A 20,767-nucleotide genomic window follows, 5' to 3' on the forward strand; every position below is an offset into this window, starting at 1 on the left:
GTTTTTCTTAGTATGCTAGTAGTATTTTTAATGTTTTTATTAGTATGTTAGTAGTATATTTTTTAGTATGTTTTTAGTATTTTTGCTGCATGATGTGATATTTCTTGTTTTTTTTTTTGGGGGGGGGGGCAAGTCGAGACTGTTCTTCTCGTCCTATAAGCATTTCAGTACATTGTTGACCTTGTGTTAATTTTGCACATGACAAATAAAGCTATCCTAATAAATCTTTAAATATAAAGGTTGCAGACCCCTGTCCTTTACAGAATGAGGTATTCATTAATGGGTTGCATATTTTGTTTTCGATAAGTTTAATTTGACGTTTTCAGCTGAACTGCTCGGACGTTCTGGCAGCAAGTGACAGGGCTTCTCTGCTCCTTTAATATTCAGCATTAAAACAAAATATGTTGAAAAAATGGTGGAAATGTAAAAAAAACCCAGAAAGAATTCAGATTTATTTCATCACCTACAAGTGTTGCAGTTTCTACTTTTATTAAAAAAACAAACAATCTAAAGCAGATATAATTTTGAATGATCTAGTTCAACGTTTTCCAGGTTTTGATTTATTTCCTTCATGTCTAAAGCCATAAGAAGGGTGAGCCGCCCTCATCGTGTTATTTCCTATCCTCCTCGGCATGCCTTCTGTCCATCTCTCTCACGCCAAGGCCTTTTCTGGAGCCCTGCATGCCAGAGTGGATCCAGCTTGTTGAACCGAGCTGTAGCAGGTGCCCCTCATCTCTCCCCCCCACCTCCGACCTCCATCCCTCCCTCACTTGCTCCATCTCTCAGTCAGTCATTTCCATTGCGAACATGAACTCTCCGGCTCTTATTCTCCTTCTGATATTCCTGTTTTTCCAGCGGACAGCTGCTAATTCTGTGGGTAAGTTACGATACGAGATGAAAACCGGCGTCGTATCACATTTTCTTGGCTGTTATTTAGATTTTTGTATATGTTAATGTGCTTGGACATGGCTTTTAGTCATGGGGGACTAAACCCCAATACAAGGAGTAGTGATATTATTTAGATCCATGCTGGGAACTGTGATGCTTTCAGAAATGTTAGTTTAGACCTTTTTGAAGGTGCTGAAGGAGAAATTGATCAAAGCAGGAGACTTAGAAGTTTTCTCTCGTATTTTCCTTTTTAGAAGAAATCACCTGGACCTACTCGGGTAAGTCAAAGTTCACTCATCTTTTTATAGCAAAACAGGAATAAACATCCTAAAGCAATAAGAAGGGTGGTTATAGTTTTTATTTAGAGGCTTAGCTTATAAGCTTTTTTGCAAAGAAACTCATAGAAAATCCTTAAAGCTGATCTGAAAGACTAATTTTACTGATGTGACCATTTGATGGCCAGATTAGTCTCCTAAAAGAACAAAGAGGGGGGAAAAGCAAAACAGTATTTTTCACTTTAACACAACGGCACACATGAAACACAAATCCCTTGAAGTTTCCACGACTTTAGAGGGATTTGTCTGTTCTCCATGTTTCGCCCACCGTGTCCCCCGTCTGTTCCCCTCACTGTCTGAATTAGTTACAGCTGAACAGGCTGGCACGAGTGCTGCAGTCACACAGAAAAGAGGTGAAGAGAGACAGAGATGTTGTAAAAAGCAAGAAAAAGACTGGGAGACAGGTGCACAGGGATGAGTGTGGCGAACTCAGTTGAGGAGATGGGACGAGGATAAGGAACGTCGTGGACTAACTGTATTGTTGGGGCGCACAATAACCGATGTGTTTATTGTGCTGTTGACACACACTGGCTGCCTATGTGGTGGACAAAGACTGAGGGACTGAATGAGGCTCAGAGATGTCCTGGCTCTCTCTCTGCACGGACTCAGAGGAGCAGAACTGAGGTGTGGAATGAACGGCAGGTTTTAGAGACTGAGCCTCGAGTCGGTATCCTTACAGATCTGTTTAGATATTCTACAACAGATATATTCATCAGTTAGGGTTCTTTTTTGGTTTGTTTATTTCTCAGTGTCTTGTGTTTTTAGGTTTTAGTTATGTTCCCCTATATATCACCAGTTTATTGTCCACTGCAGAGCAAAGAGGGGGAATTGGAAATACCCCCCATCCATAGAAGTAAGGCACCAACTTCCATTTTGGTGTGCGACTCCCGTCATTTGAGGAATCTACGCTTTCTAGTTTTTATTGCTTAAAAGTATAGTTTTCTCAAATGACTGAGGTGAATGAAGATATGGTGGCCAAGGCCACCATTAGCCACCCTCTGGCTCCGCCATTGCACATGGTGGAGCATAACATTGCTCCCTTCGTTCACCAGGATCTGTCACTCTGCACCACCTCAGATAAGAAAATAAAAACTACCTCTGTTATTATACACAGTGTAACCAAAAAGGTAACATTAACTTTCATTCCCTGTTCAATTCCAGTCCAGAAAAAAAAAAAATATATATATATAAATAAAAACATACAAACATTTACTATTCAAATCCTTGCTGTTCAAACAATGCTGCGGTAGCTTGGTGGTCAGTGCCATGGTCTTGTTGCGGGTTCGGGTCCAAGTTGCATCAGGAAGGGCATCCGGCGAAAAAATAATTACCAAATCTTCCATGTGAGTTCATGACCCCTACAGAAGGGAGCAGCTGAACAAAACTTACCTTTACTAGTCAAATCCTTCAGCAACAGGTTACAGTGGCGTACAGCTTGCCATGCCCATCCACACCTGTTCTCTGTTTCATCAACCACAGCTGCAGCCATTCTTCCCATCAGCTCCAGTCCACATAATCCTTCACGCTCACTTCACTCACTCATGGCTTTGCTGGTTTTTGCACCATGTCTGGTGTTCTCTGTGCATCTTTGTGAGTTATTCCTAGTTGTTGTTTTTTGGGAAACAGATTTGAGGTCACAACAGCATTTTTATTTTTTTGTTTAATAAAATCCGACTTAACTTTGTTTGTGCTCCTTGTGCTGCTCTGCATTTTTGGGTCCAAACCAGTTAACGATGACAGAAGACACATGTCCTGCTGTATGTTTCAAGAGATCAGATATGTTGACTTGAACTTCTGTTGAAGATAACACTTTGAACAACGTCAGTTTGGAGAAACGGAGTTCAATTCTGATCGTATTGATGAGCTAACCAGCAGTTTAAGTGGGCCAGGACTATTAGGTGGGTTGCTGCTGTCTTAAAACTACGTCAGTGTCCAGAATTTTACAGTGGATACACTTTTATAAACTTTTTCATTGTCATCAGTTATTTTTATGACACTGTTACTCCAGCAGCAAAATAACAGAAGTGCTACAGCTAGCTGAAAATGCTGCTTCTATTTGCAAATAATCACAGAGTTTAATGGTAATAAAGGGTGTGTTTCATTTGAATTTCAGAGTCTCTAGTCAGGAAATTGTCTCCCCAAAGTTGGAGCTTCCTCAAAACCCAGTTTGATTACGTTTTACAGGAAAGGTGAAACACAATTAAACATGATGTAAAACCAAACCGACACGTGTCCCATGCAAAGGGCTCCTCCTGGTGTTCCCCCTGAACAAATCTCTCCTCGTTATGTAATTTCACCAACACAGGCGATTTTTCAGAACATAAAAGTAAAAGATCAGCCGCAAATGTACTGCAATGGTGGCTGCAGTGATAAACTTTTAAATTTTGCACAGTTTGAATGTGTAGAACGGAGAAAAACTCACTGTACTGGTGATTAGGCTCATCACTAAATTCATTCATTCAACTTTTATTTATACAGTGTATAAATGGTGTATAAATACATGTGCACCATTTAAAAAATCCTGCTGTTTGCAACTAAAATGTAGAGAAATGGGTTTGAAGTTGACCTGAATTCTGACTTTTGAAGCAAATTAAACTAAAGCTATTCACACAGCGAGTCTTAATGCTCAATTCCAGTTGTTTTGTTCAGAGCTGATTATTTGTTTGCGTGGTCGTTGGTGTTCAAATTGAAAGGTGACCTGCACGTTGCATTTACAGAAGTAAATGTGGATGCTACATATGATAGCATGAAGTTCTTTGTAGTTGTGTATTCAGAGTGACTTAATAATTATCTGCTATGCTTGTTTCGTTTAATCTTTATACAGATCTGCACTTCTGGAGCAATGTACTGTTATAAAATAATCTGATTCGCACCAATTTTGCCCACAGTGTGAATGTAGCCTTGTTCTCTCTGGCCTGAGAGCACCTTTACACCTCCCACCGTAAATTGGCGCTAGGAGAAGAGATGTATATTCTCTCCTGGACCTGTTGCGCTCTCGACCTGACCACTGATAAATGGAAGAAAATAGACAAACGCAGGATAACTTATGATGCAAGACTGAAAGTAGTGTAAAAGCTTAGAAAAGTCAGTTTTCATGAAGAACTTCGACATTTTTTTAAATGTTTTAACAGTTGTTTTTGTTTTAGCTTATTAATCCAGTCAGAATTGAACCTCATTTCTAGAGCTATCTGCAACAGGTAAGATATTAACTGCTCAGAATCTTTTCAAATTGTCCGTTTTGTTCTTTTAAGCACCTCATGGTGATGTCGGGCTGCATATTGCTAAAATGCATCCAGAGTTCTCGTTATTTTTTCTTATGCACAACGCTTTGTCACGCTAATATGGACGCATACGCCTCACTGAGGCCTTCAACAGGACAACACGTGTGTGGGTCTTTGTTTGGTTGTCCCATTCAGGACAGGGGGAAGTGAGGGTCTGCAGAGCGGGTGCAGAGGATCAGATTGTTCAGCCTCTGGTTACCATGGAGACGTCCACGGGGACCAAGTGCAGATTTTGGGGCTTGAAGCTGAGGTGGGATACGAGGCAGAGCAGCAAAGAGAGGAGATCATGGGGTGGGTTGAAGTGACACAAACAAGTGGGAGAGAAGACCCAGCCTGTAGGGTGTGTGAGAGAAATAAAAGGACAAATGAGTGAAATTTTATATATATATATATATATATATATTATATATATATAAATATATATAATTTAGGTACAATACAATCTATGGCCTGAACTCTGAAAACGTGGCAGAATAATTGTGTTTTTGTGGTGTAAATATGTCCGTTTACAAAAACTCTCCTCTAAATTCAATTCCTGTGACTCACATGCCTCTTCCTTCATTCTCATTTTTTATTTCTCCACTCCTCCAGCAGATCCATCTCTTTCTCTTACTTTCCTGCTTTTTGTTCAGCTTTAAATCAGTTATTTTAAAAGTTTTTGTGCTCCCTAAAATTAAACACGATTATCGCCTGTAAATCTTTTAATTTTTAAAATATGCCTCTTTGAGTTTGTGTTTATTAAAATATGAAACCAGAAACATATAAACTCCTCTACTAAGTATGTGTTTTCAAATGATGGAAAATTAGATGGTAAATGCATTCAAACATTTGAATTTGTGGTGACATTTTAAATCATAACTGATCAGGAAAAATCAAAAGGTGTTTTTTTATTGTCATTTTCTAAAGCAGCATTTTAATTTTAAGTGACAACAAAATACAGAAAACTCTTTAAAAAATGGGTGTCAGTTGCACCACTTTCTGATAACGTTTTAAGACTAATCAAGATGTCTTATGCTTCAAAAATAGGTTAACTAAATGAAATACAATTAAAAAAAAATCAGATGGTTAATATGATACATTTCTGAGGACATTTTAAATGATTTTATGAGAAAGAAAACTTCAGCTTTAATAAATATTTTTGCGTTTTAAAAATGTCACCAAAGAAATTCTAATTTTCATCCTTTAACTTTAGACAGAACTAGAGCTTTAGGTTTTACCAGCCAGGAGTCTGTTTCTGTTTGTTAAATTTTAACACCAGTGGTGTTTTCAGCAGCCTGTCCTACATTTAGCAGCAGCCATCTTTGTAGTTTGTTTTAGAAATTTTAAAGTCTGTTTAAATAGGAGCAGAGGTGGCCTCATTCTGCCAATAAAAGATGAGCTCCACGCGTCTTTCGGGAGCCGGAGATGGATCGACTCAGGGTCTCATCCTCAGTAATGAGGGTGTTGCTTTGGTTGGCTGTGGTGAAGAAAGAGTCAAATGACAAAGCTCTTGATTTACTGCTCTGTCTACGTTCCAGCGTCACAACGTTTGGATCACCAACAGAATCTGACCTCAGATGCAAGCGGTCGAAATAGGTTTCCTTCGTAGGGTGGCCGTGCTCATCCGGAGGTGAGGAGCTCCGTCATCTGGGAGGAGCGCAGACTAGAGTCACTGCTCCTCTGAATTGAAGGGAGTCAGTTGAGGTGGTTCAGGTCTGATTAGGATGCCTCCAGTCTCCCTTTGAAGTTTTTACAGTCACGTTCTGCTGAGAAGAGACCTTTGGGACAGACCCAGAATTTTCTGGAGGGATTATATGTCCTCTCTGGACTGGGAAGATCTCGGGGCTCCACAGAAGGAGCTGCAAAGTGTTATTGGGGAAAAGGAGGTTTGGGTTTCTCTCCTGGACCTGTTGCCTCCGCAACCCACCTACAGATATGCAAGATGGAGAAATAAAATGCATAAAACAAGTTTATATTTAAACAATACATTTGCTTTTCTTATGTCACCTTTAGATTAATAATCCAACTGGGCTGCAAAAGTTAAACGTTTGCAGGATTTATTCCTGAGCAGAATTAATGGTTTTGAACATAGTATGTAAGATAATAACAATATCAGAGAGGTCAGAAATATCAAACTGAGTAACCGAAATACAGGAGGAGGAAGCAAAATGGTCTAAAAGGAAATTTTCCTTTAACTTGGTTGACGTTTGTTTATTAGTAAAATGCCTTAAAATGAGTGTTTGTTGTCTTGTTTCTTCTTTGTGATCATTCATTTAGTTTATTTCAGGTTGAGATTTTCTTTTTTTATTATTCAAATGTTTCTATTCTCATAAAATTAAAAAGCCATAACTTTTGCAGAACATGTGGGTGATTCCCACCCACCATGTTAGGAACATCTATTTTCACAAACAATAAAAGAGTTGGTAAATAGAGACTTAAGTGTTGCAGATTCCTCCAGTTGTTCAGCCAACACTTACCAGCTGCATTTTGTCAATGTAAAAGTGGGGGGAAAACTTGTTTGGCATATAGAACTTTATGTTCCCCTCACTGCCACGATGAGGCTGCAAAAAGAACATAAAGAAGTAATTGTCCTGCAGAACTGGAGCCGGATCAATGGAGGCTTTTCACAGAACAACAGGAGTCAGTGGGCTGTGTGATCAGAGTGACCTCACTCCTTTATTTCTCTGCTGAAGGCTCGGTGGGTCAGTCCGAATGGTCCGAGTACTTCCCTGACTGTGGCGGTGCCTCTCAGTCACCTGTTGACGTGACAACCACTCAGACTAAATACGACCCCAGCTTGGTTCCGGTGACGCCTCTGGGCTACAGCCAGCATGGGAACCAGCCTTTCAGCCTGCACAATAACGGACACACAGGTAACCGAGGCAGCGGGCTCATTCGCTCCAGTTATACCACCCTCTGCTGTTCTGGTCCACCTGTTTGTTCTGCACTCCAGCGTAGCCGAGCAGCAGACGTCTGCAGGCCACTAGTGACAAAACTCCTTTTTTCTCATCTTCTTTAGTCGTCATTGAGCTGCCAGGGTGGATGGGACTACAGGGTCTGCCGTGGCTCTTCACAGCTGTTCAGCTGCACCTTCACTGGGGCAACGGCAGCCCAGGTCATGGGGGCAGTGAACACACCATTGATGGAAGGAGTGCAGATGCAGAGGTGCGTTCAAACTAGTGATGGGGCCGATCCGATATCCGGTATTGTATCGGCGTCCGATACCAGCATAATTTACGTATCAGATTTTTCCAATCTAACCTGCAGAGATTTCTGATCCATGATGCATGTTGGCTTCAAACTATGGAATGGATTTCCTGAACAAAGGTGTGTCTCATGAACCCAGAGTAATAAGACCTGTCTCACATTCAGAAAATCCATTTCATAGTTTGCAGCCAGCTACAATGAGTAAATATGTGAGGATAGCAGTAGCACTGTAGCCAACGGCTAACCAACTTTTCATCAAAACGTGTCCACTGTGTGAAAGTATTTTACACTAGAAATACCACAAAGTAAGAAACCAACGTGCAATGTCTGCAGAGCCGCTGTACTGAGAGGAAGCTCTGTCACGACCTATAATAAAATGAACTTAATCAAACATAGCACCACATTAAACCGCCTGTGTTCTTCTCGTTCAGTCCGAAGAAAGCAGTCTGATTTCGGTCAGCCGCACTCAAGTTTGCCCGTCTCAGAGGAGGGGCAGACTGAGCGCGGCTGACCGAAATGAGACTGCCTGCTTCGGACTGAATGAGAAGAACACACCGCTGAAGCCACGGGGGTCGAATGTTTACTGAGAAGTTGCTCAACTTCATAGTGATTAATGACCAACCACTATCAGTTGTAGAAAACAAAGGATTTCACATCTTGATACTTACAGCCAAGATATAATTAAACCTCCAGGAGATACAATATTTATGAGTACAATAGTAGACACTCATTAAAAAAAGCATATGAATTGGAAAAAATACAAGAAAATTATTTATATATATATGAAACAAAAACAGCTACATTATAAAGCAATGTAAAATACTAAAAAACAGGAACATGTTTGTGCTGGTTTATGCCATGAACTTAGCAGATGTTTAAAGTAATTTAATCACTTTAATATCCACTTTAAAACTAGGGATAAAAAAAAAAACATATTTTGTGTGTTAGGATTTAATTCTAACTTTGAAACTTATCCAACTTAAAAAATAAAACTTACTTCAAGTTGCCTTTTTGGACATGCATGCATATAATTGTACAAATTGTACATGCCTATAGAGATATTACAGCTTCGTATAAAATCAATGATGATGATGATATCGGAGAGGTATCGGTATTGACCGATATCCAGATTTAGGTATCGGGATCGGATTGAAAAAAAAAAGTGGATCGTGCATCCCTAGTTCAAGCACCATTTGTAAACTGTCAAAGCACAAACACAATCAAGTCTATTAAAGTCATAAACAAACAAATTCTTAGACTCAGTCGACCCATTAAAAATCAGGAATCAAAAACGCACACCCCATCTTTGGTTAAATGACACCACCCGAGCAGCTAGACGTCAGTGCAGGAGAGCGGCATGTAAATGAAAGAAAGACAAACTTCAGGTTTCATTTTTTTATCTTAAAAATGCCTTAACCAAATCTTAACAAGATTCCATCTGTTCAAATAAAAGCAACAGAATAAATCAAAGCATAAGGAATGCTGGGAGAGGGGGTTTACTGACTGGATGCAGCTGAGGCTAATGAGCATAACAGGTCTGAACGGTGAACAGAAGAATGACTGATGCTGACTGAGGGAAATATGGATAATCACGCTGAGTAGACCTAAATCAGTTCAGTAATATGAAAACTCAAAACCAAAAAACAAACACAAAAATCCCAAGAATTTACGTTTGTCCACGAGAACACTTTGTCATCTTGATCAGTCTTTAATTGGAAGTAGTTTAACTTTTTCCTCTGGTTGGTTCAGTGGTCTATTTGTAAAATATAAGAGCATCCTTCAGAGAATTGTTAAGGTTTGCTATAAAACAATACGGGTCCAGCAGAGGGACCTGCAATTCCTTGTGGGAGAAGCAGGCACTTCACAAAGGTAGGGGTAAGTGTCCCAACAGAACCATATTCTGTCCTCTGAGTTTATACTGAGGCCTTCAGGCTGCTGCTTCATTGCTGAATTGCCTGTTGGGAATCAAACAGCTGTCTGAATCTGAAGAATCTGAAGGAATGCCTGCAATTTCCATTTATCCATTTGCACTTTTCTTTCTTTTGCTGAAACCGTAGATTTGCATTCGTTTTATGATTTCTTCCGTCTCTCTTCTGTTCAGCTACATGTGGTTCATTACAACTCGGAGCTTTACCCCAACATGTCTGCAGCCATGACGCAGAGGGACGGTCTGGCTGTTTTAGGAATTTTCATTGAGGTAATGACTCAACGCACAGCTGCTTCTCAAAACAGGGAATTAACACGACAAGACCAATTTATTCTGCTCTTTGAGCAGAGCCAGTCTGAGTTTTGATTTCCCAGACAGGTGAAGAGACGAACCCAGCGTTTAACAACATCATCAACTACATGAGCCGCATCAGACATGCAGGTGGGCCTCCTTGTCATTTTCTAGTGTTTTTTTTTTTTTTTTGCTCTGCCAAATAAAATCTTTTATTTTATTTCCATTTTTAAATTTCCCGTCAGACCAGAAAGAGTTCATCCCAGCCTTTGACGTCCAGTCCCTTCTTCCCAGGAGTCTGGGACGCTACTACCGATACAACGGCTCACTGACGACACCCCCCTGTTACCAGAGCGTCATCTGGACGGTGTTCCAAGAGAGGGTTCAGATCTCAAAGGCACAGGTCTTGTTGAAATTATAAAACGCAGAAAATATCCTACATGGCTTGTGGTATATCGTCAAACATGATTTAAAGGATAACCCAACATTATTTCTCTGTTTTGATGCAAACTTCAGCGTCATCTTCCAAATTTGAATTGGCAGCAACACTTCTAAAATAAACTGGGACAGGGGCCATGTTTCCCTGTTTCCCTCTCTGAAGCACACTCTCTTCTTTTTAACAACAATATGTAATCATCCAGGAACTGAGGAAACCAGTTGGACCAGGAGTAAACTTTGCCCCATTCTTGTCAGATGCAGGATTTTGTATTACCTTTTTGTGTTAGATATTTTTTTTTTGTTTCATGAAGTGCCTAAAAAAAGACATTGTCTGGATGTGAAACTATGCTGTTCTAAATCTGTATATTATTTTCTACATTGAGTGTGACTTTCCAGATGTGTAAGCAGCCCATGTCAAAGGCTTTAATGCACCCCCATATCATCAGAGAGGCAGGCTTTTGAACTGTGCATGGATTACAGTTTGGATGATCTCGCTCCTCTTTAGTGTGGAGGACGTGGCCTCTGTGGTTTCCACAAAGAATGTCAAATGTTGATTCTCTGACCACAGAACAGCTTTCCACTTTGCCTCAGTCCGTTTCAATTGAACTCTGATCCACAGAAGATGGTGGCTTTTCTGGGTGGTGTTCACATATGGCTTCTTCTTTACATGGTGGAGCACTGTGTCTACAGACAACGATTGGTGGAAGTGTTCCCGAAACCATGTAGTGATGTCCTGAACAGAATTGGACCTGTTTTAATGCTGTCGCTCCTAAGGGACTGAAGACCAGAAATATCCAGTGTTGACTTCTTGTCCTTCAAGCTCAGAAATCTTTTGACGATATGATGAAGTTTGATGATGTTAAATATGTTTGCCTTATTTTGGTTGGTGAACAGTACTTTAAAACTGTTCCACTATTTGTAGACCAAGACTAACTATTTTTTGCAGATTGGTGAACCTCTGCCCAGCTTTACTTCTAAGAGGTTCAGCCTCTCTAAAATGCTTGTTTTATATCCAGTCTTGTGACAAACGCTGTAATTCTGTTCCTTCTCTCTGCTCCAGCTGCTGAAGATGGAGACGATACTTTACTCCAGTAAAGCTGAAGATTCACACAGGATGCTGCTGCAGGACAACTACCGGGTAACACAGTCGCTCAACCACAGAGTCGTCCTTGCCTCCTTCTCTGCAGGTTAGCCTGAAAAGCAACAATAGAACTGTACACAGTACACCAATCTCATCCATACATGATCTGTTTATCCTTTGAAGTTTATCTTTAGATTTAAGTTGCAGAAGGCCACATTCAGTCTGATTTCAACTCAGTCGTACCTCATCAACACTTCCAGAACGATACATCAAAATGCCAACCTGTTGCTTTCATTGATTAACACAAAAACAATTTGCTGGTGGCTGTTTTGACCACAGCTAGGAACTACGGTAATAAAGCACACAGACAGCAAAAAGTGTAACAAGAGAAATTGTATTTCCTTCTAAAATGCAGTGTAATGCTTATTGCTGAATGTTGCCGAGAGCTGATGAAGAAGATGAAACTAGGCTGAAAGGTTTCATCGCTAATGCAAGTTGAATTTGAACAGCTGATATTTGCTGAAAGCAGAAAAACAGCAGAAACGTGTAGAAAATGTTGAATAGAGCAAAAATGTAGCAGAATAAGCTGAAAAAAGTAGAGGCCAAAAAGATAACAAAAAGAATCAGATATGAGCAGGAAAAATCTGAAATAGGCAAAAAAGGTAGCAGAAAAATATTTTAAAAAAGGCTTGAATTAGCAAAAAGAGGCTCAAATGAGAGGTTTAAAAAACTAAAAAGAAGCACACCAGGATCACAAAATGCTGAAATGAGCACAAATAGCAGAAAAATACCTAAAAATAGCTGAAAGGGCTGAAAAATGCTGGATTTAGCAAAAAAGGAGATGCATGAAAATATAAACTTAGCAGAAAGAAGCTGAGAAAAGAACAAAAAAGCTGAAATCAGTGGAAGGAAGCTGAGATGAAAAATAGCTGATTTAAATGAGCAGAAAGAAACTGAAATAAGCTGAAATGAGTACAAAAAGATTTCAAACAGCACAAAGAAAAAGTTTGAAGGATGTGAAGAGAGCTCCATTCATTTTCAATAGGAAAAACATGGCTAAAGCTAAATATTTCAAAAAGTAAAATTTGCACAAATACCTAAAGTGAAAGCAGGAATGTCCTGAATGAGCTGAACGTTTTGACAAATGAATTGCTGAAATAGCACAAAAACTATGGAATGCGTTACGTGCCTTAAAACACATGGAAGAAAAATGGATCTCATTAGTGAGAATGATTAATCAACATTCACACAATTATTAAAGAAAAGTAGAAGGACTTTATCGATTAACAGTGATTTAGAAGGCAAAAAAAAAAAAAAAACAACAGAAAAGGCAGATTTAGAAATATATAGGAAACAATGTATAAACAACGTTTATGTAATTTAAAAAGAGAAAACAGAGACTCTGGAGAAAGAAATTGTGTAAAGTGATCATTGTGGTGAGTGGCTGAAGTGGAAGGCCAACAATATCAGCAAGGGCAAAGACACACACTACTGTCTACCACACAGGAACAAACTGATTCTTTGTGACCGTAAAACTAAAATCTGCCGTGATTTTCTCATTTCATGTTCTGTGTTTTATAGAATCTGGAAAGGAGCTCTCGTCTGGTAAGATCATTAGATCTATCGAGCATGCTTTAGATCATTAAACTGTTCTGAGTGATTTCAGAGACTGTGGAAGTTCCTCGTGTATTTTTTCAATTTTTGTGATTGCAGGTGAAGTCACAGCCATAGTGATCGGAGTGATGTGTGGCTGCGTGGGCCTGGCAGTGATTGTTCGTTTCATCGTGAAGACAATACGGTAAAAAATAAACACTATGCCCCTGTTGCTATTTATATGACCTGTTTCCTATTCTGGTTTAACGGAGAGTGGCAGATGCTGGCCTCTAGTAAGGCCTTGTTATAGTTTCACTGTTTGAGCTAAAACTGTGGAGGAACTCCAGCCTGGACTCACTCCATCTCCTCTTTCTTGGCAGATTTTTCAAACTCCTCCACCGTGAAACAGTCGTGGTAAACAGGTGGCTTACCTGATCCTGTTACTGACAAGGATCCTCTGCTAGCACTGACTCTTCATCTATTTACAGATATCCTCAAAGGCAGTTAATAGCAGGAATAATACATCTCTCATTGCACACTAATGCTGAACTACCATCATGCTTTGTGTTTGCATTGACATGGATGATGATGCATATGCACCTCAAATTAGACTGCATTTATCATTTACGTACAGTATATAAATATATATATACATATCTGTTAAATATTTCACACAGAATTTATACACTCAAATAAAACACCATCTTGTTTAATGTAGCTTTAAATGACAGTAAAACAAGCCAAACGAGTCCCAACTCTTGGTGCAACGTGACCGCACCAAACGAGGTTTGGGCAAGTTATTACGGAAATGTCACTAAGCATGTAATCCTCTAATCATCTTAGGATCAAAACTAATTAGCTCTTCTGATCCTTTGCTACCATGACATGCATGTTTACCAATTCTTCATTCATGCTTTTTAATACAGGCTTCAACAAACACAAATGGTGGGTTTCTCCAGTATACAATCAGTTAACTCTTTTCACAGCTTGGGTCAAGAGTTGCTTCCATACACTGATCAACTACAAAATGAAAACCTTTCTGAAATCAATCACAAAAATACCTGGCCAGGTTTTAGAAGACATTACAGTCCATCAGACCATTCTGATAGTTGTGTGCCTATTGTTGCCCTACACATTTCAAGATGTAATACACGTCTTTGCAACCAAAACAAGCAAACTTTTGATTACACAATAAACTTTAATGACCACAAACCTGGTCATTGTCCTTTCCTTGGACTCTTTTAATTATCTCCTAACCACTATTACACTAGGATCATTACACTAGACCGGCTGCTTTTGAAGATTTTCTTATTTGTGTGACTTTTAGAAGTTACTAAAATCTTTTTTTTTTGTACTTCAGACACATCAGATTCAAGAACTGACTGTTCACTTGATGCTTCTAGTCCCACCTGTCCATGGTTTTTGAAGTTGAAGTTGATCACTGTAAATGTGTGCATTAATCTGAAGGACATTTATCTCTAAGGGATAAAATACTTGCAAAGAGAGTGAATCTGACAGTGCCTACATTTCTGGTTGTTGTAGTGCCCTCACAGTCATGATACTGTTAATACAAGTTAAATCTTGGTAACTCTTCTTGGATATTCATCAAGAACCCGTCATCATGCTGTGGGAACCACAGCTTTTCCTAATCTCAATCAGCCGTGTGCGCTTATTTAAAAAGTAATCTTGACTAATGAGAGCAGGAATGAGCTTCAAAAAACAGCTGAACTCATACTCTTTGACATGTTCCACTCATGATTTACTTTGTTTTGCTCTTGTGATTCTCTCTCCTGATCTCGTGACAGCTCTTCTTCTAGCTGGGACGTCCTGCACAATAATCGGCCAGCGCCTTCGCCAAGGTCACTGCTCAACATTATGACCTTTACCCTAGATTCCTGGCCACATCTTTTTGTTTTAGCCTCAAGTTCACAGCGACTTAACCTCCCCGATTAGCTGCTAACACCTCTTATAATATTACCCAAAGATAATCCACTCACGCACAGTGAGGACAAACAGCACAACAAATAGAAAATTTAACTTTGGAATGCTTCCCAAGGAAATTTGTTAAGTTTACTCTATATATAAAAAATGCTATTAATTTTTTTTAAAGATAGATTTGCTAAAGTTTTTCTTTAGTTTGGTTTTTGCTGTTTGTTGTGTAACACTTACCATGTGACCCAATGTGTTACACCAATATGAGGTTCTGTAGTAAAACCTTATTGATTCATATGTATCTGTAAACACACCTACCTGATGTGTGCATATGTCTTATGTTCTGGCAACTTGTTCAACACTAGGTGGCAGTTAGTAAAAAAAAATAAAGCTAAAGCACTGGCTAGCAGCTAAAAATTACCTTAAACACTAGATAGAAACTAGCTAAAACTCTAGCTAGCAACTAGCTGAAAAACAAGCTAAAACACTTGCTAGCAACCATCTAAAGCACTAACTAGAAGACTAGTTGGCAACTAGCTACAATGCTAGGAAGCAACTTTCTAAGATCAGTGTTTCCCCTTCCATTATACAAGCGGGGCGCCCTGCACCGTCAACAGAACCGAGCGCCCTGCCCCACCTTTCGGTATTGATGTAGCGCAGGTCGCAACACAAATGTGCTATCAAAAATGCTACTGACAAAGCGCTCTGCACCCCCCCCCCCCCCCCTCCTCACGCCCCTCCTCCCCTCTGCCCCGCACACACACACACTCCCCAGTCGACAATTACCAACAGCAACATAGCGTTAAACAGAGATGTGACCCCCTCCCCCTGTTGTCAATTAAAAAAAAAACGTCAGCAATGCAGCAGGCGGGCAACACAGATGTGACCCAGTGTCCCCCCCAACAAAAACAAATACGAGTGCCCCGTCAAGGGAGCTGATCTGGGGAAAACACTGAAGATTCTAGCTAAGACACTTGCCAGAGGTCCCGGGTTTCGGCACCATTTTGTGAGAATCTCGACCGGGTCCATCCCTGAATCCGGTCCGATTCCCTACCTCCAGCATCTGGTTCTTTTATTCCCAGATGGAGAGGAAACTCACTCTAACTCAAATAAATCAAGAAATATAATTTCTATTTACCAAGTTAATGTTCATCAGGCAGGAGAAAGTTACAGTTTCAGCGCTGAGGCATCCGTCCTACTCATCTTAACCCGGCAGTGGAAGCGGAAGCCCCGTTTCACAGAACGCCCTGTCATTCCCCAATCTGTTACGGAAGCACGATCCGTAGTGTACTTCCGGGTCGCACAGATCGCGGTTGTTAATGAATAAAAAAATGTCTTAATTTACTTAGAAAAGTATGTGCTCTATTTCCACCGATCTTGATGTAGCTAACTCGTATTTCTGTTACAAATCATTGGTTAAGATGATATGGGATGCATTAGAGCTGACCCCAGCCTGGGCTGAATGAGAAAAACCCTGCAAGATACAGAATGAATTATTTCCGTGGTGAAACAACGCCACCCAGTAGTGAAGCTGCATATCATTTTATCCATCCATCCATCCATCCATCCATCCATCCATCCATCATCTTTCGTTTGTTCCGAAGTTGAGTCGCAGGGGCAGCAGCTGGAGCAGGGAAGCTCAGACATCTCTTTCCACTGCCACCTCTTCCAGCTTTTCTGGGAGGATTCCAAGGCGTTAACCATGACGTAAATATGTCAGTGATTTTAACGGAAATATGAATGGCATAAATCAGTAACATGAAAATCGGCAGAGAGACAGCACATACTTTTCAAAGTAAATTAAGACCGTTTTTATTCATAAATGGAATTATACCAGTACATTTTCCTTAATCTAGCATATTGAATGGCGATCCGTGCGACCCAGAAGTATTCCTTTTAGTGCATGCGCAAATGAGCTACACTACGGGTCGGGTCAGTGTTGCCAGGTGAGAAATGTAGGATTATCGTACTAGAGACATAAAATTATCGTATTTTGAGGGAAATTATCGTACACCCGTCATAACCAAAATAACAAATCTATTAATGCACTATAGTAATGGTGGGTCCGCTTCCAGACCGGCCCTGCTTCTTCTTCTTATCTTTTTTTCTTTTCCTCACTCATGGGGCGGGCGCAGCGGACTATTCATCCAATCATGGCCGTTGTTCTGAGGCAAACGCAAACATGTCACTCGTAAGTAACATTTAGAAAAGCACGATTGGCTAGAATTTCCAGCCAATCGTGCATCTGTTTGTGGACACAGATGCCTTCAGGGTTCACAAAAAAAACTCCGACAGACAGTTGCGAGAGGCTGATGACAACCAATTACAACTACACATTCACGGAATGGTCAAATTATCATATATTTGGCCTTTTTTGGGATTATTGATCGTACATCGTACAGAGGGCAAAATTGTCGTACAAATACGATAATTATCGTACACCTGGCAACACTGGGTCGGTTCCGCAACAGATTAGGTAATCACAGCCCCAGTTTATATTGGCCCTTGGCTCCGCCTTCACTTTCGGGAGCACAGCCTATCAGAGTGTATCAGTGGGGTGACTATTTGTGATCTCATCAGCCTTATCTGTTTCTAATGATGAAAATGGGTGTAAAGTGCAATCTATCTACTTGGTGGAAGCCAGCAAAATAAAAAATTACTCATCGGATGTTGACCCTGGGAAGCTCACTCAGAGCAGCTGGGCCTATCTCATCTGTGCAGAACTGGGAGTCCGACTTTGTGCAGACAAGACCGGGGGCCTCAGAATGATAATAGGATAACTCTAACACAAGTAACTAATATACTACTAGCTAAATCACTAGCTAGAAACTAACTTAAACTTTGACTCGCTAACAGCTATCTAAGATACTAGCTAAAACACTAGCTAACAACTAGAAAAACTAGCTCAAACAATAGCTAGTAGCTATTAAGATACTAGCAAAAACAGTATCTAACATCAAGCTAAAACACTAGCTATACTAGTAACTTGATTGCTAGTAATTTGATAGCAGCCTGTTCAAAGACGTGTTACCATTTCTTTAATATATTCTATGAAAAAGTCAAAAGTTCAACAATTATTAAATATTTTAGCACCAGCAAGTAGATTACTTAAAGAATTCTTAGCTGAAAACTAGTTGTACACAGTCGATCAGCCGAAGGATGACTTGTTTTTCAGGTCCTGTGTAAGGTTTATATTTTTTTCTATCATGCTCAAGTACAAGTAGTTAGTACAAAATAAGTGGAAAAAACAGCCAAAGTTCAGGAAAACCTTCGAGTGACCTTTAGAAAGCTTGAAGAATTATTGATCAAGACCACTTTAAATTTTTACAAGAAAGACTTAATACTTGGAAATATATTTTTAAGGAAAAATGAGTGCTTAAACATTTGCACAATACTGTACTGAAATCCCTTGTAGTCCACTGGATTCAAAGTCTACTCCCTTCTACATTTTCTGGTCAAATTCAACATTACGGACTGAACTAATTTACAGAGAGGGACCTCTTCTGGATAACAGAAGGACTACAACAGGGAAAAAGGCTGACGTTTGCCACCAGGTAAAAGCTTCATCCCATTGTGTATTTTAGGGTAAATGATCAAGAACACTCCAAAGAGAAAAAACAAGACCTGGCTCTTAGCACAACCTCAGAGGCCGAAAAGAAAGAAGAACCTTCGCCGTCATCTCCGGCAGAGCCGTGACAGCACATCAGCTCAGGCCAGAAACCCAAACACTCGATCAGTGATTTCATTTCCCCATAAGTCAAGAACACTTTCACTTTTTTGTTCATTTTTTTCCCACAGACAGTGACAAAAACAAAACATCTTAGAAGAAGTGAAAGTGGGACGAAACCTCAACATGGGATGATCCACCAGCTGTACTGATTAAGTGTCAAAGTTCTTTGCTTCATTCACACCAAAACCAAGTAAAACACTTGAAGATGTCACTTTGCTGTCATTATATTCAGCATGTCTCAGATGAAGGATTAATGTAAATACATACAAACATGCAGTATATTTTATCGCTTTCTTCTCAGTTTTGAATTGACTTTTCACCAAGTTTTGTAAAAACACAAAACTAACATCTCTGTAACCTCATCTGGTTAAACAATGAAAGCAACGTAGTTTTTATTTTTCATAATGAATGTTTAAATTAAACAGACAATTTGTTATACAAGCACACAAAATGTTAATGCATGTCTGAGTTGTAAATACAGATGCTGTACAAACATTTTGTATCGGACTTCAAATCAACAGATCATGTTAGAAATGAATGAGTTATATCTATGTTGAAAAGCAAATTTGGAGTGATGTATGTCATCTGCATATATGATCATTTTCTTGTTTCGTCTAAATTGTCAACATGAGCGCCCCATTAAAACACTCGAATGTTAGAAAATGTGGTCGTATTTGAGTCACAATAAGAAAATAAATTCAGCAATTTGTTTCAAGCAGAAACTCCTGCTTCAGTAACCATTTCCTTTTCGTTGTCAGCTGCATATTTACCACCTGCTTTGTCAAGAAAAGTTGAATCACGTGATCATTTAGTTCTCCATATGTTCCAACAACACCACAAATCCTCACCCAAAGAGACTTTATTTTCATACATTTCAGTTTGTGGTTTAGTTGGATAGGTTGGATAATTCTTATAGAGATTAAATTTCAAGGGAGATTAAAAAAAGACACTTGTTATGATCTGACAAAAAAGATTAAGAAACCTATTCAAGTTGGAAAATACACACAAATAATGAAAATGGTAAATAATGACAAATAAATGACAATTTAAATGTTTAATTTAATCATTCAGTGGCATATGGAGGAGTTCAAGTATCAAAGTGATTTGTTCTTGGGTGATGGTTGGATGGCGTGGGAGATGGAGAGGCAGATTGGGGCCTCGTTTTCAGTAATGAGGGCATTGCTTAGGTCAGTTGTGGTGAAGAAAGTGTTGATTTGAAAAGTAAACCTCTCGATTTACTCATCTGTTTATGTTCTGACCTTCACCTATGGTCATATGGCTCTTGACCAAAACAGCAAGATCCCAGATACAAGCAGCTACAATGAGCTTCTTACATTGGGTTCAGACAAGTTGAGGAACTCGGAGAAGAGTCACTGTTACTCTTCAACTAGGTGATTCAGGGTGGTTCCAGCTTCTGGTTAGAATTCCTTCTGTGGATACCTACCTTGGAGGTTTTTCAGGCACGTCCCATGAGGAAAAGACTTCAGGACAGACCCAGAACTCATTGACTGTCTATCTTCTATGGCCTGGGAACACCTTTGAGTTTCCCAAGAGGAGTTGGAGAGTGTTGCTGGGGAGAGGAATGGGAATGTCTGAGTTTCTTTCCTTGACCTGTCGCCTCTGCGACCCGACCATGGATAAGTGTTAAAAGATGGAGAATCTGTTCCAATGATTTCTTTTTCCTTCAGCAAGATTCTGTCTTTGACTGGGCAAGCCCCGGGGCTCAATGTGCACATTGGAATATAACAATGAGGTATGAAGTCTTGACTTCATCCAAGAGTCTTGAATGGCTCCACAAAATTAGTAATAGTGATTACTTAATAGTAATAGAAAATAAACAAACAAAAAAAGGTAATGAAAAAAAGGCAAATGCAAAAACCCAATCAAATTTATTGTCTTTCTTCGCTCCCTTCTGAAGGGGGCGCTACAACAAGCAAACTCATATTTGACGATTGCTTTATGCCAGATGCCCTTCCTGACATAACCCAGGCTGGAATCTGCAGCCTCAGTACAAGACAGTGGTACTGACACAGAGCTACCAAGAACCCTTTCAAAGTATGTCTAGTAATATTTTCCCTTTCTGCT

General features: G+C 39.7%; 1 protein-coding gene across 2 annotated transcripts; it reads left to right on the top strand.

Annotated features, from left to right (window-relative positions):
- The first annotated feature begins 785 nt into the window (after positions 1-785).
- ca14 (carbonic anhydrase XIV) lies at positions 786-18,860 on the top strand. Of its 2 annotated transcripts, XM_037676915.1 has the most exons (12): positions 786-877; positions 1,143-1,166; positions 7,177-7,356; positions 7,503-7,648; positions 9,792-9,887; positions 9,992-10,058; positions 10,154-10,311; positions 11,407-11,533; positions 13,009-13,032; positions 13,141-13,225; positions 14,826-14,879; positions 18,537-18,860. In XM_037676915.1, exons 1-12 carry the CDS (start codon positions 808-810, stop codon positions 18,646-18,648), a joined length of 1,143 nt encoding a protein of 380 aa, XP_037532843.1. In that variant the 5' UTR covers positions 786-807; the 3' UTR covers positions 18,649-18,860. The 2 variants fall into 2 exon arrangements, with proteins under 2 accessions (XP_037532843.1, XP_037532844.1); XM_037676916.1 differs by lacking the exon at positions 14,826-14,879.
- Positions 18,861-20,767: the final 1,907 nt, after the last annotated feature.

The sequence above is a fragment of the Nematolebias whitei genome, chromosome 5 (assembly GCF_014905685.2).
Source record: "Nematolebias whitei isolate Nwh7 chromosome 5, NemWhi1, whole genome shotgun sequence".
Classification (NCBI taxonomy): Eukaryota; Metazoa; Chordata; class Actinopteri; order Cyprinodontiformes; family Rivulidae; genus Nematolebias; species Nematolebias whitei.

Coding starts and splice junctions, on each gene's coding strand:
- ca14 (XM_037676915.1), top strand. CDS start 808: ATGAACTCTCCGGCTCTTATTCTCCTTCTGATATTCCTGTTTTTCCAG. Junction 10,312..11,406: donor TTCAGATCTCAAAGGCACAG/GTCTTGTTGAAA, acceptor TCTCTGCTCCAG/CTGCTGAAGATGGAGACGAT. Junction 13,226..14,825: donor TTCATCGTGAAGACAATACG/GTAAAAAATAAA, acceptor ATCTCGTGACAG/CTCTTCTTCTAGCTGGGACG.